Below are 25,232 nucleotides of genomic sequence, written 5' to 3'. Positions count from 1 at the left end.
CTTTGGCTTTTTACTGTTTGGACTATTTGTATTCCTTAGCATCCCTGCCAGAGAGAGAATCTTGGGCAAGAGGTGATGTCCACAAGAGCCCATTCACTTAGTGACTGAGAGCTCTAAGGGAAGGAAAAGGAGGGCAGGAAGAAAGGCTGGAATTAATGCTTTAAATGAGGCTAAACAATTTACCCGCAGGGTTTTCATTCATCCTACTTTTTGTGTGTTTCTATCACACAGGTCACCCACCAGGAGTTGACTCTATGACTTTACCCCTGTGAGTTGCAGGGAAGAAAAGGGTGCTAGCTCCTGCTCCAGCCAGATTCCCTCGGAGTGACTTGTGGAGTCTTACTGGGGAAATCAACTCTCCTTTGCCTCAATTAGCAGTAAAGCCTACACGAAGACACCGGGAACATGATGGCAAGAGAAGGCCACCCGCCTCTCTACACCCCTAGATGACACACTACATGATCCCAGTGGAGTACACAGAAAATTCCACGGAGATCAGAGGCCAGGGGTCCTTGGTGGAACCATGGCAGGGAAAGTATCAGAGACAGAAATATGAGGCTCTGGGTAGTGATAAAATAAATTGTTTTAATGGAAGGCTTTCTGAGACTGCAACTTTTTCTTCTGCTATCAAACAGCCAGTTTCCCTGCCCTGGGGTTTCTTAGGGAGTGCACGGCTGAACTCCTGGCCCACAGGAAGCTGGCATGTTACTTTGACACACTACGTTCAGTCCCTCCAGGGATCCAGAGGTGTGTCTTAATGTCAGGAGACTGGAGTTAGCTGGTAGTTAGTCCAAGGTATGCCATCCCCATGAGTGTCCAGACCCGAGGGAGGGGACAAGGGGCTTCACTTCCCACTTAGGGTGTTTCTCCGTGAAGGAAGAGAGAGGGGACAGACCACTTTTGAAATTTTGACTCTGACCTTTACAAAGAAAACTATTAGACACTTTAGTATTATATACAAGGCAGAGGGGAGAGGACACAGAGGGGAAATTGCACTTAATTACAGTAGTTTATAGTTTACAGCCATTAGACAAATTTACTTCTTTAAAAGAAATCTCAAGATCATTTGGGATGGGGGCAGGGGAGGGAGTCTGCAGATATTTACAGTGTGTTTGGCTCAGTTCAATAGCACGTGTCCTCCTCTCCTCGTTTCAGTAACAGATTCAAGTTTTCGCATCAGTTTGTTCGGTGAAGGATCACAATGTAGACAGTACGGCTTTCTTGCTTCCTCTTTGGCGGTTCCTTGTCTCCCACCTCCAGGACAGACAGGCGTCCTTGACATCGTGGGAGAGGCATCGTGGCAATACTGCATAGAAGGGAAGCTGGGCTTCAGGATGCGCCTCCTGAGAGTGGATTGTCTGAGTGCCAGCAGGACGTCTGTCGGGTAAGCAGGGACCTCTCGCAGGTGCTTGTCAGGTCACTGGGCTTTTCCACGACAGCTGCCCAGAGGCTGATGGTGTGGAAAACACGGTCCTTGTTGCTGCGCACAAAGTAAGTGATGTGTAGGCATCACCAGGCTTGCAGAGGACACTGCAGAGACAGAGGAGGGAGAGTGCTCAGCTGTGTCATTTGGCAGGGACATGGGCCATTAGTTTGGCTTCTCTAAGGGAGCTGATGCCCAACTCAACCAGCAAAGGGCAGCAGGTGGAGGGCTGGGGGCCTTGTGTCTGCTCAGTTCTGCAGTTTTCATGCTGAGGCACACTTCCTGCAGGAAAACCTGGGAGCCGGCTTTCCTGGCCACTTCAGAAGAGAGAAGTGAATTGTTGAGGACCTTGAAATAGTCCTGACTTGCTGACCTTAATCCTGAAGTTGGGCCCCTCTTTCTGTGACAGTGGCATTTATAGAGTGCTCAGTGTGCTTGAAAAGGCAGCTGGATGGTGAGCTCTTGCCTCTCGTGGAAGCAAGGGTCTCTTCCTAAGACCTCTAAGAGCTGAGGTCTCCTATACTAATGCTTCTCAAACTTTAATGGACCCACAAGTACCAGAGAGCCTGTGAAAATGTGGATTCTGGTTTAATTCTGACTTGTAGGCCTGCGGTGGGCCTAAGAGTCTGTATTTCTAACAAGTTCCCAGGGTGTGCCAGTGCTGCTCACCTAGGGCCGCAAGGCCAGAAAGCACATGAGAAAATGACCACTCAAACTACTCATCAGGAAGGAGCTTTGCAAATGGCAAAGTGCTTTCTACAGGTTTCTTACTTTGGCATAAGAAACTCAGAGGACCAGGGAAAGGATCCAAAGGCTGAAGGCCTCTGATGCCATCCTTGTGGCTGGACCAGGGCAGGAGACCCCAGAATGGCTGGAGAAGCCCTCAAGAGAAGCCACCTCACCCAACTCAGGGCAGCCTCGCTCTCCAGGGCCCAGGCCTTATTCATTTGAACCGTCATGGAGCGTCCCTGCTCTCCTTTTCACTTCTGGGGAGTCTTTTCGTCTCCCTGTGTCTCCTCCTTCCCTTTTGCTTTTGTCGGCATCTAAGGTTCTGCCTTTGACTTAGTGGCTTATTCTCTCAAGATCCCCCCCAAACACACACACACACACACACACACACACACACACACACACACTTACGCCTACAAATACTACTAAAGGCCACTGTTACCACATTGATCAGTGCTCCAACCATAACCCTATATGAGGATACCATTATGTCTATTTGACAGATTAGGAAAACAAGGCTAAAAGAGTCTGAATTATCCAAGGTTTAAGAACTAGGAGAGTGTGGAGCCACAGCCTCAAACTAGCTGTCTAGGTGACCACTCAGAGTGTGCTCTTTCAATCATGCTTGGAGATGAGGAGCCTTCTACTAAGTTTTGTGCTCTTGGACAAGTTACTCTCTGTGTGCCTCAGTTTCTTCCCCTATAAAATGAGAGTTGTTGTGTGATTCGACAAGTCAACACCTGCGGAGTCCTGAGAGTGGTCCTTGGCACAACTGTTATTATTAACATAGGGTTCTTCAGCCCAAGCCTGTGCTGCTCCTCAGTGCTCTTAAGAGTGGGGCTGAAGGCCGGGCGCGGTGGCTCACACCTGTAATCCCAGCACCATGAGAGGCCAAGGCAGATGAATCATGAGGTCAGGAGATCAAGACCAGACTGGCTAACATAGTGAAACCCCGTCCCTACTAAAAATAAAAAAATTAGCTGGGCATGGTGGTGCGCACCTATAGTCCCAGCTACTTGGGAGGCTGAGGCAGGAGAATTGCTTGAACCTGGGAGATGGAGGTTGTGGTGAGCCAATATTACGCTCCCGCACTCCAGCCTGGGCAACAGAGCAAGACTTGGTCTCACACACCAAAAAAAAAAAAAAAAAAAAAAAAGGAAAGAGTGGAGCTGAGCAGTGTGTGCATGTGAGGAGACAGGCTTCTGATCCTTCTACATTCTTGAGACGTTGGTCAGGGTCCTCTGATACCCTTTGCCTCCTCTTCCTCCCCTGGCCCACCCCCACTCTCAAGTCTCTTTACTTCCTACTATCAGCCTTTTTCCAATTTTCAGATTTCAGGTGGAGGAGAGAGAAAACGGCTTGTGACCTTGCAGGTTTCAATAGAAGAGCAAACAAGAAGGGCAGATAAGGAGACGCCAGTGAGATTCTATGACCTGTCATTAGGGATGGGCTTCCCAGCTATCAAATGTTTGCTCACATAATAAAATGGTGGCAGAGCCCAAAATGTTGTCAAAGGAACTAGAGTTATTTGCCCCCTTCAGAGTCTAAACACAAACATCTGATAAGGGGTGCACTGTGGTCTTTTAGAACTGGAGGCCCAGCACACGCAGCCCCACGGGGGCCTGGCCCAGAAGATCTCTGAGAGACCGCGGGGCCCTCCATCTGAAAGGTGCGGTAGCTGTGGCAATGTGAAGGGCATCCTCACTCTAAGAGGATTTGTTATATAATGGGAAGAGCTAACATTTATCGATGTCCTACTGTGTGCCAGGCACCGTACTAAGGATTTCAGAACCATCACTGCCTCAAATTCTTACATTGACCCTTTGAAGTAGGTGATTATCGTGAATTCATTTAACACATGTTTGAGTGCCTACTGTGTACTTAGCACTTTTTTAGACACTGGAGATGCAACTGTAAACAAGACCCTGCCCACGCCTTCACAGACTTTACCTCCTAGTGAAGGCTTTGAATAGTAAGTAAATAAATGCACACATAGACACACACACACATAATACAACTTTAGGTGGAGAGGAGCACTCCATAGAAAAATAGGCATACAGGTTAGGGCAGCTTGAGGAAAAAGAGATTACCTTAGATAGGGGAATCAGGCGAGGTCTCTTTGAAGTGGTAATATTTGAGCTGAATGAAGTGAATGGGCAAGCATGTAAAAATGCACGGGAAAAAAGAGCTCCGGGCAGACACCACAAATGCAGGAGTCCTGCAGTGGGATCTCTTCAGCCCTGGCACAGATGAAGCTGAGCGGGCGATGGAGGGAGGAAGGAGGTGAGAACGGTGACACTGGCTGTGGCATAATCACATAGGATCCTGTATGTCTCTGTTTTAGTTAGGTTGTCATGGAAAGCTATTGGAGAGTTTTGACAGGGTATTGACATACTTGATGTCTCTTTGTAAGAGATCACTCTGGTGAACAGACCCTAGTGGGGCAAGGGTGGAAGTGGGAGACAGGCAGGGGCCACCTAAGAGATCAGGGAGAGACAAGGGGGCCTGGGCTGGGACTAGGACAGTCCTGATGGGAGTGTGAGAAGACGCCAGATTTAGGATGCATCCTGAGGGCCCCCTAGTAGAACTTATTGATGGACCAATGTGATGTGGAGAGAAGAATCAGGGATACTCTCAGCTCGCTCACTTGAATAACTGGTACCGGTTTTGGAAATGGAGAAGCCCATGGAGGAAGCAATTTTGATAGGATGAAATTAGGGCAAAATGAAGAGTTCCTATTTTAGGCACGTTGAATTCAAGAGGCTTATTAGGTATTTTAGACATACATCTGTCCCTGCCAAAGAAGCACTGGATTTGTGAGTAAGCGCTCAGGGAAGACTGGACTGCAAATAGAATTATAGGAGCCATCGGCGTGTACACATGACCTAAAGCCATGGGACTGGAGGAGATCACCCAGGAGTGAGCATAGTTGAGAAGAGGCCAAAGAATGAGGCCTGGGGCCCTCCAACACATAAATGTGGGGAAGATGAGTTGTCAGCTGAAGAGATGAGAAGTGGCCAGTGCCGTAGAAGAATCAGGAATGGTAGCATCCTAAACTCACATGGAAAAAAGGAGGGAGCATCAGTTGTGTCAAAGACAGAGGATGAAAAGTAACCACTGGATTCAGCAGCAGGGAGGTGTTCGTGAGCTGGACACAGTGAGGTGTGAGGACAAAAGCCAGTCTGCAGTGATCTCAAGAGAGAATTGAGGGTGAGGAAATGGAGACAGTGAGGACACATAAGTCACTTCTATGACCATGAACTTATGTGAGATTCATCGTAGCTCCATTAATTAAAAGTCATGAAAAAATGCTCATCATCACTGGCCATCAGAGAAATGCAAATCAATACCACAATGAGATACCATCTCACACCAGTTAGAATGGCGATCATTAAAAAGTCAGGAAACAACAGGTGCTGGAGAGGATGTGGAGAAATAGGAACACTTTTACACTGTTGGTGGGACTGCAAACTAGTTCAACCATTGTGGAAGACAGTGTGGCAATTCCTCAAGGATCTAGAACTAGAAATACCATTTGAACCAGCCATCCCATTACTGGGTATATACCCAAAGGATTATAAATCATGCTGCTATAAAGACACATGCACACGTATGTTTATTGTGGCACTATTCACACAAAGACCTGGAACCAACCCAAATGTCCATCAACAACAGACTGGATTAAGAAAATGTGGCACATATACATCATGGAATACCAGGCAGCCATAAAAAAAGATGAGTTCATGTCCCTTGTAGGGACATGGATGCAGCTGGAAACCATCATTCTCAACAAACTATCACAAGAACAGAAAACCAAATACCGCATGTTCTCACTCACAGGTGGGAATTGAGCAATGAGATCACTTGGACACAGGAAGGGGAACATCACACATGGGAGCCTGTTGTGAGGTGGGGGGAGGGGGGAGGGATAGCATTAGGAGATATACCAAATGTAAATGAAGAGTTAATGGGTGCAGTACACCAACATGGCACATGTATACATATGTAACAAACCTGCACGTTGCGCACATGTACCCTAGAACTTAAAGTATAAAAAATAAGTCATGATTATAATTCCGGTTTTTTAGGCCGGGCGCGGTGGCTCAAGCCGGTAATCCCAGCACTTTGGGAGGCCGAGACAGGTGGATCACGAGGTCAGGAGATCGAGACCATCCTGGCGAACACGGTGAAACCCTGTCTCTACTAAAAAATACAAAAAACTAGCCAGGCGAGGTGGCGGGCGTCTGTAGTCCCAGCTACTCGGGAGGCTGAGCCAGGAGAATGGCGTAAACCCGGGAGGCGGAGCTTGCAGTGAGCTGAGATCTGGCCACTGCACTCCAGCCTGGGCGACAGAGCGAGACTCCGTCTCAAAAAAAATAAAAATAAAAATAAATAATTCCGGTTTTACAGATGAGGGAAGTGTGGCCTGGAGAAGTGATAAGTAAGTTGGCCAGGGTCTCACAACAGCAAGGCTTGTGCTCTGCACCCCTATGTAAGAGCACTTCTTTCAACCCCCTCAACAGGGGGAAATAAATGCCTTTTGCCACTTAAAACCCTTTTCCCAAACTCAGAGCCGCTCAGGGATGCCAGCAGGGGAAGTCAAGAGTGACCCAGCTTCCATGGGCTGGGTGTTTCCTTTGGGACATGCGCTGAGTAAGTATTTTACAAGTCTTAATCAGTTAGTCCTTTCAGTGATCCCATGAAAGAGGTATCATTATCTTCATTTTACAGGTGCACAAACAGAGGCTCAGAGAGGCTTAGACATTTCTCTGTGGTCACACAGGTAGACAGTGGTAGAATCTTGAGCCCAGATCTGCCTAACTCCCAGGTCGATGCTTCCAACCATCAGAACACTCTGCTTCCCCACCCAGTGAAGAAGCTGGGAGAGCGGGAACAGCTGAAGGGGATAGATGTTGAGGCCACCTCCCTCCCCCCTCCCCATGTCAGCGTCCTGACTAGTTACTGCTCTGGGGGCCCTCTCTTGACCTTCCCATAAACTAGGAAGTCAAGCAGCGGGGAGAGAACGTTGTGGAAACAGCAGTTGGCTCACAACCTGCCTACACTTGTTCTAACTGAGGTCAGTGCTTGCTGTGGTCTTGTTTCCAGACTAGCGGGGCATTGTTGAACTCAGGCACAAACCCACTCAGAGATAACTTGCCAGCACCCAAGAGTTGAGGAGGAGGGAGAGGTATGTGCTCTGGAGGGGACAGATGGCAGTAGATGCAGAAGGATTCTTGGCAGCGAGAAGTCCCAGCCTGGAGTTCCTGACCTGTAATCCCCAAGGCCCTTGGGGCATGTCTGCCTTGACAACAGGAAGTACTGGTATCGGACAGATACAAGTACAAATCCTGGCTTTAGCTTTGTACCTGCATAGCCTTAGGTTGTTATTATGGGTGCTTAAAAGTGGATATTGGAAGATGAATGTTGTTTAATGGGTTTGGAGTGAGAAAACCAGTCTGGAAGTCCAGCTCTGGAATTTATGATCTGTTTGAACTTGACCAGATCCACACCTGTCTTTGAACCTCAGTTTTCTGCTTTATAAATCAGGTATAAAAATAACGACCTTGCAGAATGGGTAAGAGGGTTCTCCAGGAAACGTAAGCTAGAAAAGCATCTGGGGTGCTGCTTGGAATATGGAGGCATCAAAAAATACGAGTTCCGCATTCATTCATTCGTTGTTATTTACTGAACATCTAATATAGCCCAGGCATTCGGCTAAGCCCAAAGGGTATGGGTGCTTTGAGAGGCCCTGAACTATTTGCTTTTTTCCTGGGAAGTGGGTGAATGGGGAGTCTGTGTATTAGCAGGAGAATGGGAAGCAGGGATCTGGAGCCCAGGCCCAAGAGGTAGGACGTGCTTGAGAGATGGTAGTAATCCTGAGACATTTTCTTATCCCAGCCTCCTTTGACTGCATGTAGACCAAGCACTGAGTTGGATATTGAAAGAGTCACTAGGCTGGGCTCAGTGGCTCACACCTGTAATTCCAGCACTTTGGGAGGCGGAGGCGGGCGGATCAAGAGGTCAGGATTCGAGACCAGCCTGGCCAACATAGTGAAACCCTGTCTCTACTAAAAATACAAAAAATTAGCTAGGTGTGGTGGCGTGTGCCTGTAGTCCCAGCTACTTGGGAGGCTGAGGCGGGAGAATCGCTTGAACCCAGTAAGAGGAGGTTGTAGTGAGCTGAGACCACGCCATTATACTCCAGCCTGGGTGACAGAGTGAGACTCCGTCTCAAAAAAAAAAAAAAAAAAAGTCACTGGAAGGGGAGACAACTATCTCCTAAAGGATCACAGACGGGAGAGAAAACAGGGAGGGTGCTATCACTCTGAGTACTTGACTATGTACTAGGCATTCTGTTAGGCACGTTGAATATTTTGTGAGATGGGGGTGGGATTTTCCCCATTTATAGATGAAGAAACTGAGTCTCCCAACAGGCAATTAACTGCCCAAGGTCACATACCAGGGGATGATGGAGCTGAAAGTAGCTCAGGTCTGCTGGCGTTTCCTACCACTGTACAATGCCTCTAAAATAGCACTGCTCAGGATGTGTCCCTTTGACCCGAGCAAGGTGCATGCTAACTGCCTGGGTCAGTGCACACATCAGCAAGTGAAATGCTCCAAGAAGCCCTGCCCAGTGGCATTTAACTTTATGGAATCCAGCAGATCCCCCAACATATTTGACCAAGAAATCCTTCTCTCCCCTCACTTGTATGTCCTTGATACTTAGTGATATGGTTTAGATGGGTGTCCCTTCCAAATTTCATGTTGAAATATGATCCCCAGTGTTGGAGGTAAGGCCTAGTGGGAGATACTGGATCAAGGGGGCAGATCCGATACTGGATCAAGGTGGCAGATCCCTTATGAATGGCTCAGCACCATCCCCTTGGTGATAAGTGAGCTCTCACTCAAGTTAATTCACACAAGATCTGATTAAGAGTCTGGGATCGCCCCTTTCTCTCTCTTGCTCTTTATCTCACCATGTGACACGCCTATTCCCCTTTTACCTTCTGCCCTGACTGTAGGCTTCCTAAGGCCCTCACCAGAAGCAGATGCTAGCACCGCACCTCCTGTACAACCTGCAGAGCCATGAGCCAATTAAATGTATTTTCTTTGTAAGTTACCCAGCCTCAGGTATTCCTTTATCGTGATGCAAATGGACTAACACAAAAAACTGGTACTGGGAGTGGGACATTGCCATAAAGATACTTGAAGATGGCCAGGCACAGTGGCTCACGCCTGTAATCCCAGCACTTTGGGAGGCCAAGGCAGGTGGATCACCTGAGGTCAGGAGTTTGAGACCAGCCTGGCCAACGTGGTGAAACCCTATTTCTACTAAAAATACAAAAAATTAGCCAGGCGTGGTAGCCTGCACCTGTAATCCTAGCTACTTGGGAGGCTGAGGCAGAATTGCTTGAACCCGGGAGGTGTAGGTTGCAGTGAGCCAAGATCACACCATTGCACTCCAGGCTGGACAACAAGAGCAAAACTCCATCCTGCCCCTGCCCAACAACAACAACAAAAAATACTTGAAGATGTGGAAGCAGCTTTGGCAATGGGCAACAGGCAGAGATTGGGAGTTTAGAGGGCCAGAAGAAGACAGGAAGATGAAGGAAAGTTTGGAATTTCTTAGAGACCTGTTAAGTGATTGTGACCAAAATCCTGACAGAAATATAGAAAGCAATGAGGTCTGATTGAGGTTGATGAGGTCTGATGAGGTCTCATCAACCTCATCAACCTCATGAGGTCTCATCAACCTCATGAGACCCAGGCTGATGAGGTCTCAGATGGAAATGAGGAACTGATTGGGAACTAGAGCAAAGGTCACCCTCCTTACACCCAGGCGGAGAACTTGGCTGCATTGTGTCCATATTCTAGGGATCTGTGGAAGTTTAAACTTCAGAATGATAGCCTAGGGTATCTAAGGGAAGACATTTCTAAGCAGTAAAACATTCAAGATGTGGCCTGGCTGCTTCTAACAATGCACAGTCAGCTATGGAAGCAAAGGAATAACCTACATTTGGAATGTTGGAATTTACATTTAAAAAGGGAAGCAGAGCATAAAAGTTTGGAAAATTTGCAGCCTAACCCTATGGTAGAGAAGGAATTCAAGTGGCCTGTGGAGCAACAACTTGCTAGAGAGATTAGCTTGACTAAAGAGGGCCATGTGCTAATAGCCAAGACAATGGAAAAAAGGCATTGAAGTATTTCAGAAATCTTGTAGGCAGCCCCTCCCATTAGAGGCCCAGAGGCTTAGGAAGAAAATATGGTTTTGGGGGCTAGACCAAAGGCCCTGCTGTCCTGCACAGCCTTCGGACACTGATCCCTGCATACCTGCTGCTCTAGCTTCAGCTCTGGCTCAAAGGGCCCCAAATACAGCCCAGACCACCACTCTAGAGGGCGCAGTCTGTAAGCCTTGGTGGGTTCCATGTGGTGTTAAGCCTGCAGATGCACAGAATGCAAGAGTGAAGGAGGCTTGGCAGCTTCCTCCTAGATTTCAGAGGATGTATCAGAAAGCCTGGGTGCCCAGGCAGAAGCCTGCTGCAGGGGCAGAACCCCCACGGAGAACCTCCACGAGGGCAGTGTTGAGGGGAAATGTGGATTGGAGTCCTCCCACCCCCACAGAGTCCCCAGCAGGATACTGCCTAATGGAGCTGTGGGAATGTGCCTGCTACCCTCTAGACCTCAGAATGGTAAAGCCACTAGCAGCTTGCAACCTCAGAATGTAAAAGCCACAGGGCAGATCTGCCCAAGGCCTTGGGAGCCCATCTGGCACACCAATGTGCCCAGGATATGGGACATGGAATCAAGGATTATTTTGGAGCTTTAAGATTTAATGCCTGCCCTGTTGGGTTTCAGACTTACATGGGGTGTTACCCCTTTCTTTTGGCCGATGTATTTCTTTTGGGATGGGAACATCTACACAATGCCTGTACCACCATTGTATTTTGGAAGTAAGTAGCTTTTTATTTTACAAGCTCATAGGTGGAAGGACTTGCTCTTGAGTCTCAGATGAAACTTTGGACTTTTGAGTTAATACTGGAATGAGTTAAGACTTTCAGGGACTAGTGGGAAGGGATGATTGTATTTTGCAATGTGAGAAGGACATGAGATTTGGGAGGCCACGGGTAGAATGATATGGTTTGGATGTGTGTCCCCTCCAAATCTCATGTTGAAATGTGATTCCCCAGATTGCAGGTGGGGCTTAGTGGGAGGTACTGGATCATGGGAGCAGATCGCTCATAAATGGCTTAGCATCATCCCCTTGGTGATGAGTGAGTGAATTCATGCTTGAGTTAGTTCACGTGAGATCTGGCTGTTTAAAAGAGTCTAGGGCTAGGCATGGTGGCTCACACCTGTAATCCCAGCACTTTGGGAAGCCAAGGCAGGTGGTTCACTTGAGCGCAGGAGTTTAAGAACAGCCTGGGCAATATGGCAAAACAAAAAAAAATGCAAAAATTAGCCTGGCATGGTGGTGTGTGCCTGTAGTCTCAGTTACTCTGGAGGCTGAGACGGGAGGATTGATTGCGCCCAGGAGGTTAAAGCTGCAGTGAGCTGTGATAGTGCCACTGCACTCCAGCCTGGGTGACAGAATAGGACCCTGTCTCAAAACATAAAAATATAAATAAATAAATAAATAAATGAATAAATAAATAAATAAATAAATAAGCCCAGGGCCTCCCCCTTCTCTCTCCTGCTCCCACTCTTCGCCATGTGATGCACCTGCCCTGCCTGCACCTTCCGCCATGATTGTAAACCTTCTGAGGCCTTCAGCAGAGGCAGATGCTGGCATCATGCTTCCTGTACAGCCTGCAGAACCATAAGCCTTTTAACCTCTTTTACCCAGCCTCAGATATTTCTTTATAGTGATGCAAACAGACATCGCTATAAGCAATAAATTGGAACACGCCAGCCGTGAATTTGCAATTCCTGTTGGAATATAAGACCTTAAAACAAAAACAAAAAAGCAGAATTGCCATCAGGTCTCTTTCAGAACTCACTTCTGACCCTTTGCCTTAGGAACAGTTTGTACAAACTGTCTTCACCTTGGGTACCTTCTGCTGTCAGGAGGCAGCACCTTTACCCTCATTTTACTTCACTGTGCCCTTCCCATTCCTCCTTCTCTTTCAACTTGTTGGAAGAATGTTTCCTAGTGGAATATAGTAACTGAACTTATTTTTATTTTAGTTTTGTTTTTTTGAGACGGAGTCTCGCTCTGTCGCCCAGGCTGGGGTGCGGTGGCCAGATCTCAGCTCACTGCAAGCTCTGCCTCGCGGGTTTATGCCATTCTCCTGCCTCAGCCTCCTGAGTAGCTGGGACTACAGGCGCCCGCCACCTCGCCCGGCTAGGTTTTTGTATTTTTTAGTAGAGACGGGGTTTCACCGTGTTAGCCAGGATGGTCTCCATCTCCTGACCTCGTGATCTGCCCGTCTCAGCCTCCCAAAGTGCTGGGATTACAGGCTTGAGCCACCGCGCCCGGCCGTAAACTTATTTTTTACTCTTGTTCCTGACCACAAAGACAAGAGTGGCAGCAGTTACCATAGAATTTTAAAGATGGGTAGTGGAAGGCAAGTATTTGGAGTCAAAGACTAAAGCCTGAAGGTCCAGCTCTAGAATTTATCATCTGTGTGACCTTGGGCAGGTCACTCTTCATCTCTGGGCTTTAGTTTATTTCTTTGTACTTAGGAGGTTGCAGTAAAAAGAACACGATGAGACAATGTTCATGAGAAGTATAAACTGTAATGTGCCACATGAGTATTTTTCATCCTAAGTGTAATAATCATCCTCATCATCACAGAAATGAGTCTATTGCCAGACTCCTGAAATGTCTGGGGACATGGAGACAATGTCACAGCAGTTCTGGGAGGCCACTCATGCAGCTTCAAGGTCGGCTGGCCACTCTGTCCAATGGAGAGGAGAAGCCAGTAGGGGGCTGGTGCAGCGTCTCAGGGAGCATCTTAAAGTATTTTGATTAGGAGACCATTTCCTGAATTCAGAGGACTTGTTTCAACAAGCAACCATCAAAGTCAACTTGGGAGAGACAGGAATAATTAATCATGGTCCTCTCTGGGGCTGACCAAGCGGCAGATGGATTGATAAACCTTTCAAAGGGGAAGGTATTCCCAAGGAGGGCCGCTGCGCCTGGCTGCCCCCCGACTGAGATTTGTGAGCACAGATAAATGTTTTCCCTGCTCACTACAAAGAGTGGGAACTCGCACGGGAGTCGAAGGGCAGGGTAGCGAGGAGTTGTCCTTTCATCTATTGGGTGAGAGAAGAGTGACAAAGCAGGTCCCACACACCTCTCCTTCTACGCCCAGCTCCGGAGCCCAGCTGCCCTGGCCGTGTGTGTGTTTCAGTGCCCAAGACACCAGTTACTTAATCTGTGCAACCTTGCTGAATCCTCAGAAAAAGCAGATGTTACAACTCTCACTTTAAAGATGAAGAAATGAAGGCTCAGGGAGGTCAAGGTCACCAAGCAAATGGCAGAACTAGGAGTAGAACCCACCTGCTCCACCTACACTCTAGGGCTGGGAGGAGATCAGGGCAAAGGAAAGGATAGAGAACCTGATCCCATGAAGGAACCTCCTGGGAAGCCCATGGCGGTGGATGAAGTGTGATTTGCAGGGCTCAGATGAAAAAAAGACCATCAACAAGACCAAATTCTGCTGAGCGCCTCTGACATGAAGTTCAAGGTTGTCACCTACTTATCTAGTAATCGATAGAGGCCAAACAGTTCCCACGCTGCACAGACCCCAGCTACTAAAAGGTTTCATTGTGTTACTCTGGAATCATGGCCTGTATTCAGACAGCTTGTCCTGTTTTCTAACTCTTGGTGTCTTCTTGCGGTCCAGCTGTCCAAGCTGCAGCAACGAGCCTCGCCATCAGCTGCCTGTCTTTACTATTCCATCACCTCTATTCGGAGGTGGGGCTTAGTCATCAACTGAAACAGTGACTAAGCCTCTGGATTCCCCACTTTCAGTGCACCAGGAAGTTGATTCTAAATTTCTTGATAAAACCGCAAGTGGATGCATACCCCTGGAAAAGCCAGGCTGTCTACTGGGGAGTCCCCATGGGTTGACATAACTGGGTCATTCCCGGACTTATGGCATTCTGGGTCAAAGGCAATCAGCCTCAGGACCTCTGACTTCCTGGTTACTTTCGCCACTGACGACTTTGTGGATCCTCAGGGATCCCTCTTGCAAAGCACGAACCTCAGCAGGGGACCTGTCCTCCTGAGCCCTCCTTGGAAATACCTTTTCCACGATCATTCTATTAGGGAACACTCAATCTCAATGTCTAAGCACTCTGTGTCATCCAGGCTCCAGCAACCTATCAAACTTCTGTCCTTGTTTAGTGCTCTTACTGGGGAATCTGGGGGAGCAATAAGCCCTTTCAGCCTGTGGCCCTTTTTTCGCCCTGGGACCTTAAGGATTCCCTTTGCAAGTAGCAGGGGGCCTCAGAAGGACCTAACTTCTGGCCAAGTCCATGCTTGCCACACCCTCTGCACATCAATAGCCTTAGTCACACCCTGCCCACACCCCAACCCCCGCAAATCCTGCTGGCATTACCTGTTTACTTGAAGACATGTTGGTGAGTGTACTGATGCTGCTGGTATCTGTGACCACCATTGCAGATGGAAACCGGGAGGTGTGGGAATACTGGGGGGGTTCCTGCTTGTGTGCGTACACTGGAGAGACAGAGTAAAGACAGAATCAAGGTGCATACACAGGCACATACACAGCTACAGAGCCCCCATCCCACACCACAGCTCCCATCTCCCCGGGCAGATAAAAGGGGTGGTGGTTATAGCGGGGATTTCTTTTATGAGTTATCCATAAGATTCATGTAAATTCCAAGTCACACGACCAACTCCCGAAAGCATGCGGATGCTTGGCTCTGAGGGAGAGACCAGCCTGTTCTCAGAACATGGGGCCTAACAGGGAGCCCTCCGGTATGGAACAGGGGTGAAGGTCACTGGCCATTGCCTCAGCTTGCCCTTCTCATGCAGGGAGGCAGGTTATTTCCTGGTCCGGGGCACCATGGGCTCTCTCTTCATGGGTGGCCAGGCCTGCTGGGCCTCAGCAGTCCACAGGTCACTGGTGACCACTCTCTGACTGTCCCACCCAGGCCTGGCCACTGAGGAAGCCTGGCCAGGTGAAGGGATAGGGGTAAGTGGGGAGCACATTGCCACGCTCTGGGAGGATGGGAAGTGGGGCACATGTGGTCTCAGACTGTGCTACAGGCTGTGGCAGATTTTCAGAAGCCACTAAAATGTGATTGGAATGTGAGATGGTGCTCAGAAACCAGCTCCACAGGCCTGAGTGGGGATTGAGCCCTGAAGATAGAAGGCTGGACGTGGCTGTTCTCCCCCAGACCCACAGCTTATCCGATGCAGCTAGAGAAGAAACACAAATCTCTTCCACCATCATTGCCTTCTAGGAGTCCCTTTATAAATAATCTTGACAATTCTTTATGCTTACCAAACGCAGTTCACCCCTATGTTTATTTCATGCTCATAATGACCCTAAATGCATACTACTTCCATTTCGTGGATGAAGAGATTGGGCTTAGAGTGGCTAAGTAACTTGCATTAGGCTACATAGCTGGTAAATATCACAGCCAGGATTTAAATCCAGGTCTGTCTGATCTAAGACTAGTGCTTTATACTGAACACTTCCTTGGGGTTTCTGAAGCAGAGAAGCCATGATTCCTCCCCAAACTCCTGTGTCAGGGGCTATAGCCAGACCTGGCCAGAGGATTGGAAGCCTGGGACTCAGGACGAAAGGCAGAGATTGGATGAGAAATAAGTGGTCGAAAGGTAGGCTTGGGGTAGGTATAGAAATTGGGTATGAGAAAAAGTCTGTGTGCAGGGATGCAAGGGTGGCAGGGAGCAAGAAACTCTAATGCCCAGGACGGCGTGCCACTGGTATTTTTCACTTGTGTTCCTGGTTCTTGATTAGCGGTGTTTGTGGTGTATAAATAGGAGGACACAGGACTCTAGAAGATTCTTCTATTTTAGGGAAGGCAAACGGGATGCAAATTAGATGCCAACTCTGATCATCTGATAATGGCTGCTTGGAAGTTGGGATTGCAAAGGCTAAGTTGAGGTTCACTGGGAAAAGGTGCTGGTGGTTTCTGGGTGCGATCTTTTCCAGAGGTGTTGGAATGGGAAATTGGCGGTGTGTGTTGCACATGCTCTCTGGCTCCAACTCCCCTTCATCTGTAGGCCTACACTGTCCTCTTCAAACCTTCCCTGGGAATCTCAAGGGTAGAAGAGAGGACTAGAAAAGGTACAGCAACACACACGAATTACACTTGAGAAACTGTCTTGGTCGGTTGATCATAGGCAGGGAAAAGCGACCAAGCCAATAAACTTCTGAGAAAATTCAGACCCAGAGAGGGAAAGTGGTTGGCCACTGAGGGTCCTCAGCGCTCCCTCCCTCCAATGCCCGTGTCCTTACTGTGTGAGTTCTGCAGTTGAGTCACAGCTGCCATAAAGGGCTGCTGGGCCATGTGGCTGCCTGGGCTCTGCTGCATGAGGGGCTGCTGGTGAGGGCTGTGCAGCTGCTGGGAGAACTGGACGGGCTGCAGGGCTGCCAGGCTGCCGGCCACACTGTTGATGACAGGGACACTCTGTGCTTGGGAAGTGTTGAGGCCTGTGGGAGCAAGAGGAAAAGATCAGAGACGGCTCCTGGGAGGAGAAGAGGTGAATGGATGTCATCATTTGAGCCCCTGCTCAATGTCCCAGTCACTGGGCTGAGCCTGTTACATAGGAGATTGCATGGGAGGTGAGTTTAAAGAAATGGAGACTTGGAGAGATTAATTTACTTGCTCAAATTCCACAGTGAGTTGTGGGTTGGAGACGGGCATTAAACAGATCTGACTAAAGCCTGAGAGTCTCCCGAAGTCATCCTGTGACCTCCCAAACTTAGCTTTCTTGAGGTTAGCAGGGCTTTGGAAAAGCTGGCTCTGCTTGCCCACTCCATCCATGCCAGGCTGTGAGAGAGGCTTGCCCTGGTGCCTGCAGGGCAGAGTTAACTGAAGCACAGGTTATTGCCCAGATCTGTCTGTCCAGTAGAGGGCAGGATTGTGCAGGGACCCAAATTTTGATCAAAAACAACTTCCATAGTCCCAGGAGTGTGAAGTCTGGAGACCCTTATTTAGTAGACTGTACAAAGACCCCGAGAGATGTCAGGTGCCAACTCCCTTGATTGTAACAGAGACGGGAGAAAACACTGGAACTCAGCCAGTCTATGAAGTGGGCATATCTTATCTGGCAGCATAGGGCTTGTGGCACTAAAAGGACCAGGTTTTAGAAAGAGGAAGTAGTACATTAAAGGTTGTCTTGTGGCACTTATAGCGGGTCTTCCGATCTTTCTGCTCTGGGGATGTCAGGGCCTCTGTGACTTGGAACTGTGTCTGTATCCTGAGGCCTCTTTAGAACCTGGGCCAGAACTGGGAGGGCTGGATCCCCTGGTACCCACGGTCTATCTCCTCCCTAAGAGCGACACGGAGGAAGACAGCTAAGGTAGGATCGGAGTGGGGACAGGACGATCAGGAGAGAAGACACCTGGACCTACTTCCTGGGGCCGGCTATGTTCCTGTGTTCTTGCTTTCTGGGAAACTGGGGAAAGAATGGGATGAAGAAGGAATCCAGAAAAAGGTCTGTTTTAGGTGGATGCGGAAGGGACATCTAGAGAGGCTTTCCTGAAATGGAGGCGGTTTCATAAGCAGGTTTGTGGGAAGTCATCAATGGAGATAACACGGAGTCCTTAACAATTGCCTACTCAGAGCTTTAGCTGATACTGTTATCAGAAACCTAAAAGGCGAGACCCCTGAGCAGAAAGGACAGGGGGATAATCCAGCTTCTGGCTCTCCTGGGTGGGGGCTGGGGGGTGGGATGCTCTGATCACCCTCAGAACAACACTGTCTCCAGTTCCCTAGGGGGCTCAGCGTCTCCTCAAGCCAGCATCTCACCAGATACCCTGATTACTGTGTTTCACTTTCCTACCTCCTGCTTACGGTCTCAGTCTCCCAGGAAGCCCCATGGATTTGCTGTTTGTGAGAAATTTCAGAGCACTGCTGCTGCTTTTTTTGGGAAACTGCTGCCCAGAAAAGCAAATGATCCTGTCTAGAGTGGATGACATTTGAAGGCATAGTTCTGAAACCTGCGTATGCTTCGGAAATCATCTAGGGGAGCTCTTTAACAAATACACATTCCTGGGCCCCACCCAAGACCTAATGAGTCAGAACCTTCAGAGGTGGGGCCCAGGAACCTTATTTTCAATGCAGTCTGTGATCCTAATGTGCCTCAATTCCAGGACTGAGAGCCGCTGATGTCATTCCAGCTCCCTCAGTGGGTAAGTCTTGACCTTTTCATCTGTTTCTGTTTCTGGGCACTGGTTCTTGCTTGGGAAGTCTGCTATCCAGTCCACGGAAGAGAGGAGGAAGAGAATAGGATGAAGAGGTGAGAATGAGTGGAGAATGAGGAATTGGCCCTGACACATAATTTGTTTCCACCTTCTCCATGGGCTTCTGCAATTCTGAGGCAGGGCCTGTGGTACTCAACACATCAGTCAGTTAAATAAGGATGCCTGCAACCAATTCTTCGTCCTGACACTCCGTAGTGTAGGACCTCTGTGTCTCAGCAATTTTCTGGTGATTCTCACCATTCCTCATGCTCCGTCTACCCCAGTGTACACAGATATGTACACATACAGCCATCCTTCTAAGGTCAGTGTGCACTCTGGTGTAGCTCATCTGAATAGGAAATTAAAGAGCATTGTGAGATGATAGAGAAATATGAGTAGAGGATATTAGAAAGTGCAAAATGGAAAGATATAGACTAGCCCCAGGGAAAATTTTAATTTACTTAGTACCTAAATATATATATATATATATATAAACTATATGGCAGTGAAAGCTTAGAATGGAAGAAATCAGTGGGACAGTTTGTTTATTATTTTGGTTGCAGAAATAAGTGGAATATCTTCTCCATGGGTCTTTTAATCAAATCTTCTAAATAGCAAACAAGCTGGTTTTAGGTATCTTATCTCATTCCAAACTCTGGTGTTAGTATAATTACCATATTCCATATACCAGAGGGCCCAGTCAAAAGGCAGTACATTTAAAATGATCATTTATATTATGAGTTCTCCAAATGCTTCCCCAGTCCCATTTTCCTTCTGCCAAAATAAATGCAATGTGTGTCAATTTCCAAGCAGCTAAGGATAGAGTGAGAGCCACACATATTCAATAAATTTGTGTGCTCCAATGGGCCTAGCCCTGTTCTGACTTCAAAGGATGTGTAAGTCATTCTCTTCAGAAGTGAGAATCCAAGTTCTGACCCTAGCTAGAGCTGATTTAGGGAGAGAAGAGGGAAGGAAGAAAAAGGCAGAGACAAAGAGATGGCCAACATGGGCCCTAGACACAAGGAAGGTCAAGAGGACAATGGAGCGATACAAGGTTGAAAGAAAGATGACCAATGTGCTACCCTTACATCTCTCCCAAGACATCTAGTAATACATCCAAGGGTCACAAGGATGGTTTTGAGAAACAATGACTTGGCCTGAGCTGTCATGGTGAAGCTGAAAATATGCTGAATACTCATCAGCATTAAAACTCTCAAGAGACATCCACAACCACAGTTCCCTTCAGCCTTCTCATGCCTCGAGATGGCCTATGTATGGGAGGGCACAGGCTTGCTGTTGAATATGAGCCTCCTGGAGCTGGAGGGACCTGATCCATCTCTGTGTCTTCAGGCGTGTGATGTCCCAAAGCAACCTATTTCTCCTTAAAGTTTTCAAAGCTCTCAGATACACTGGCAGTTTCTTTCTGGGTCCTCCCTCGGTGTATTTTCACTGCTGGCCAAGGAGATTTCATATACCACACAAAATTCCCCATTTAGAAGGAAATCTGTCATTCTTACTTCATCATGACCAAACATAAAGAACCTCCTGAAAAATCTACCACCTACTTAGTGACGGAATGAACTCAAGACAAAGTGTAAGATACCGTGTTATACATATTCATGCTTTAGAGATTTATAAGCATGTTCATATTCACTGTCATTTGATCACTTCAACAACCTATTTTATAGATGAGGACATTGAATCTCCTAAAGGTTCAATGATTTGGCCCAGGATGCACGGTTGCTAAACTGTGACCGGGATACAAATCCATTCCATCATTTTCTCTTGTTTTAGGCTAAACAATCCAAATATTGGATTTAAGGAGACCGATGAGAAACTAAAGAAGTTAAACCAAATCTACAAGCGTGGGTGAGTTTGAAGGAGACCTACAGTTATTTTTCACCGCACTAATTTGCTTCCCATTCTTCTTCTCCCTACCCCCAAGTTTTCTGACCAAGAATAGAACTTACTTTGTGCAATTGCCATGACTCCAGAGAGGGGTGTCATGATGAGGTTTTGAGATTGCTGGGGGTTATGGTGGGAGAGGCTGTGGATATTCGTCAAGGTGCTGACTGGGGGCAAACCTCCTCCCGAGACTGAGATCTGATGGAGAGAAAAAAACAAGAGAAACATGGGTAGTCTTGGACCACAAAGAGCAGTTTCTAACATGATGTGACTTAGCGATTCCTTGGCATGGCTAGTTCTCAAATTCATTCCTTCATTCACTCAATAACAATTATTGGCTGGGCGAGGTGGTTCACGCCTGTAATCCCAGCATTTTGGGAGGCCAAGGCAGGAGGACTGGCTGAGCTCAGGAGTTCAAGACCAGCCTGGGCAACATGGTGAAATCCCATCTCTACAAAAAAAGAAAAAATCACAATTATTAAGTGTCTACTGTGGGACAGACACTATTCTAGGTGCTGGGGATAGAGCAGTAAGTAAAACAGACAATGATCCCTGCCCTCATGGTGCATTTGTAGTTGACTGACTGAGTTACTAGCCAGCTTCAGAAATTACTAAGGGTTGAGGGAGATTAGCCATTATAAGGTTTCTCTACTTTTTCTACATCTCCAGTACACATTACAAAATTTTTTATTTCTTTTTTGGTCAAGGATCCTATATTGTAATCGCCATTATATTTTAATGACAGATTAGTATGAGAAAGCTACTGATTTTTGTGTGTTTACTTTGTACATGACCACTTCATTGAAACTTACTAGTGTCTTTTCCTCATTGATTTTTTTCCAAGTATGTAATTGTAATACAAGCATCTGATGGTAACAGAGTCTTTTCCTTGCCAGTACGGGTATGTCTACATGTTCTATTGCATTGCTTAGAACTTATAGTATTAAACAATAACGGCTGTAACAGATGTGCTTGTTTCTGATGTTATCAGAAATGTTTCCAATGTTCTCCCATTAACTCTAGTTGTAATTATAAGGGCACCATCAGTTTTATACACACCTACACTTTTTCCATGATAAATCAGTTTACTACTTATAGTTTCAAAATAATTTTTTTCTTTTTTTGAGGTGGAGTCCAGCTCTGCCGCCCAGGCTGGAGTGCAGTGGCGTGATCTCGGCTCACTGCAACCTCCGCCTCCCGGGTTCAAGCAATTCTCCTGCCTCAGCCTCCTGAGTGGCTGGAACTACAGGCACCCACCACCACACCTGGCTAATTTTTGTATTTTTAGTAGAGATGGAATTTCACTATGTTGGCCAGGCTGGTCTTGAACTCCTGACCTCAGGTTATGTGCCCACCTCGGCCTCCCAAATTGCTGGGGTTACAGGCGGGAGCCACTGTGCCCAGCCTCAAAATAATTTTTAAAGTTATTATTAAGAAAGGACTGGCCCCTCTTATTCTGAACCCAGGCATGCTTGAGAGCATCAGGAACCATGAGAAGTGCTCTAGGGTTAGGATACACCAGATGTCTGAGTAACTCAACTTTCCTTCTTCCATCTTTCACTTCCCAGAGCTCTTCAGACTATAGGTCGCACACCAGCACCCAGGTAAGATGGTATCTCCCACCCTGCCCTTCTGGTCAACCCCACAGCGTCCAAGGTTAATTTGAAAAAGAAAGAAAGAAAAAACCAAACAGGTTTGTTTGTGTTTTTAAAACAAGCATCAAGAAATGAGTTAGGGGGTCACATGACCAAGAAGGAATTCTGACCACATCAAACAAGAGAGAACCAGCCTGTTTGCTGGACTTGTTTTTCAAAATGTCAGAGTCATTAAAAAAAAAAAAAAAGTCCGTAACATGCCTTCAGACTGAATCTCTTGGGTAATGTAGTTCCTTTGGAGAAAGTCAACCAAGTGACAGTAATTTCTCTGCCATTTCAGCATTTGGTTAATGGTATAAGAGAAATGTGGAAGCCGGTAATAAAGATAATTTAAATGTGTGTGGCTTTAGGATTTGTAAAGTGCTTTCACTGATTGTCCTTAATAGATAATGACACAAGTAGTGCAGGCATTATTACTATCAGTCCCTATACTGCAGATTAAGAAACTGATCTTTAGAAGAGTTGAGACTATTTCTGTGTCACTTGACTCATAAGTGAAAAAGCCAGAGTTAAAATCCAGTTTTGCTGGAGCTTAAATCTTATCCACATACTAAGTTTGGGCAACCTTGATCAAGTTACTTCCCATTCTAAAATGCAACCATTATTTTTTATTTTTTATTATTTTTTTTTGAGGCAGGGTGTTACTCTGTCGCCAAGGCTAGAGTGCAGTGGCACGATCACAGCTCACTGCAGTTTCGAACTCCTGCAATTAAGCGATCTTGTCACCTCAACCTCTGGAGTAGCTGGGACAACAGGCATGCATCACCATGCCCAGCTAATTTTTAAATTTTTTGTAGAGACAGGGTCTTGCTGTGTCTTGAACTCCTGGGCTCAAGCAATTATCTTTCCTCACCTCCCAAAGTAGTGGAATTACATGTGTGAACCACTGTGCCCAGCTACAACCATTACTTTCTATTTAGCTCCTGGACTGATGGAAGCTAGGGCACTGCTAAGGATATCAGTGGTGATCCTTACATGATAATTTGGAGAACCTGAATTATATTAATGCTGTCACTTATGGTCTGTTCACTATACTAGGTTCTTTACATACCTATAGTCTATAATGTTGGTATTATTATCCCTATTTCATAGATAAGGATACTGAAATTTAGAGAAGTTAAGAAGTGTGCCCAAGTGGTAGAATTGGGGTTGAAAGCAGGCTATCTGCCACCACGGCCTGCCTGAGCTTTTCATCATCAGGACATACTGTTTGATACTGTGAAAGTATCCAGTATGTGCTTTTCTTTTTTCTTTCTTTTTTTTTTTTTTTTTTTTTAAAGGTTTGACATGCACAGACTATAACCCTAAACCTGGCCAGTTTTTTGTCAACGCATGACATTTGGGCATGGGGGTGGGTAGGGGCAGGCAGTACAACAGAGAGTTCAAATGGATTGACTTTATTTCCAAAACCAGTCCTTGGGGAAAGATTTCAAGGCATGTCCTACTGAAAGTCAGCATGCAGAGACTGTCATTCCTAGAATAGGGCTGACCCAAAGAACAACAGAGCTGCAAGCAATCTTCACACCAACCCTATGACGTTGGCATCATTATCCCCCATTTTACAGATGAAGAAACTGAGGTTAAGCAATTTGTCCACCCTACTGTTGGTGAATGACCAAGCCAAGACTTGCACATACTGGTTCCCTTGCCTGCATACCTTTTTAGCCATACTCCACTCTTGCCTTGGTGGACCAAGATCCGTGATGGACATGTTATTATGTTAACAAGAAAACAAACTCTTGAAATTGGGCCTCTGATGATAGTGACACAGCGCATGCACTAGGGTGTTTGGAGACAAGAGAAAAGCCAGTCCCTGCGAACAAGCTTCCAGGTGTTTGCTAACGTTGAGGTGTACAGTCTTGGTCAATCATCAATCCAGTAACACACTGCCCAGTTAAAGCACGGCCGAGCAGAACAGGAAGCAAAAAGCGTGTCCGCAGGCTGCATTCAGAGCGGCCCTGGCCTGGGTGAGGCAGCCTGCCTCTTAGAAGGAGTGGCAGAGCTCAACAGGAAACCCCAAGGACCTTCAAGCAATAAGAGCTGAGACCTGGAAGGTTTTTCCACACTGAGAAGTCAAGACCTCTTCCATAAGGCCCCCTTCTCCATTGAAGCCTGGGTAATCCTTAACCATAACTTGTTCGGGACACTTGTGAGAAGACAGAAAGACTTGTCTGTGCCTCTCACAGGTAACTGACACAAGTGGTTCTTCATATGGAGAAGAATCTTTCTTAAGGGGTAGGTGGGAGTAGGAGAAGGGGGCTGCAAAATGCCTCCCCTAGGAGTGCCCTTTCATTTTTGTTTTCAGAGACCACGACCAGGGCGAGCAGCTCAGGTCCTCTGAAACCAGAATTGGCCGGGTCAGTGTTCCCCTCAGAAACCACACTTTGTTTTTCCTCCAGGGAGCCAGGGACTCAGTCACCTGTGACCCACCATTTCTGTGTTGCCTACACAGCACACACGTCAAGATCTAAAATGGCCTCTGCACCCTGTTGCCCTCACCCATCCTGGCCCCGACTCTGGGAATGTGTGTAGCTCCACCTTCAGCATGAAAGTCAGGAAGCTGCGGCTCCTCCCTCCCCTGAAAAACAAAGCATGACCCAAAGAATAGAGCTTTTCATTCTGTACCCTTGCCGTGTTGTAATGCTCCTGTTCTCCCATAAGCCACTCTCCTGCATTTGTGTTGCTACAGGATCAGAACCTAATCCTAATTAGAACCTAGTTTTATTAATTTTATTATTATTATTAATTATTGTTTTTTGAGACACCCGAGTCACACTCTGTTGCCCAGGCTGGAGTGCAGTGGCGTGAACTTGGCTCACTGCAACCTCTGCCTCCCAGGCTCAAGTGAGCTTCCCACCTCAGCCTCCTGAGTAGCTGGGATTATAGGTGCATGCCACCACGCCCGGCTAATTTTTGGTTTTTTTTTTTTTTTTTTTTTTTTTTATAGAGATAACGTTTCACCATGTTGTCCAGGCTGGTCTCAAACTTTCTGGCCTCAAGTGATCCACTTGCCTCAGCCTCCCCAAGTGCTGGAATTACAGGTGTGAGCCACTGCACCTGGCCTAGAATCTAGTCTGATGTAGAAAATTCAAATTCAAATTATCCATTCTT

At 47.1% G+C, this 25,232-nt stretch overlaps 1 protein-coding gene across 3 annotated transcripts in view; it reads right to left on the bottom strand.

Annotated features, from left to right (window-relative positions):
* Positions 1-565: 565 nt before the first annotated feature.
* HNF1B (HNF1 homeobox B) overlaps positions 566-25,232 on the bottom strand; it is a 60,006-nt gene continuing 35,339 nt past the window's right edge. For 2 of the 3 annotated variants that reach the window (XM_023203981.2, XM_023203983.2), the window contains exons 6-9: positions 20,532-20,664; positions 16,612-16,806; positions 14,719-14,837; positions 566-1,530 (exon numbers count right to left, since the gene is read on the bottom strand). In XM_023203981.2, coding sequence (XP_023059749.1) covers positions 1,510-1,530; positions 14,719-14,837; positions 16,612-16,806; positions 20,532-20,664 — 468 coding nt within the window. In that variant the 3' untranslated portion in view covers positions 566-1,509. The remainder of the gene's footprint in view (positions 1,531-14,718; positions 14,838-16,611; positions 16,807-20,531; positions 20,665-25,232) is intronic. The other variant, XM_023203984.2, reaches the window with a different exon arrangement.

This window comes from Piliocolobus tephrosceles, chromosome 16 (assembly GCF_002776525.5).
Source record: "Piliocolobus tephrosceles isolate RC106 chromosome 16, ASM277652v3, whole genome shotgun sequence".
Classification (NCBI taxonomy): domain Eukaryota; kingdom Metazoa; phylum Chordata; class Mammalia; order Primates; family Cercopithecidae; genus Piliocolobus; species Piliocolobus tephrosceles.
This window is presented reverse-complemented; position numbering and strand designations above follow the sequence as displayed.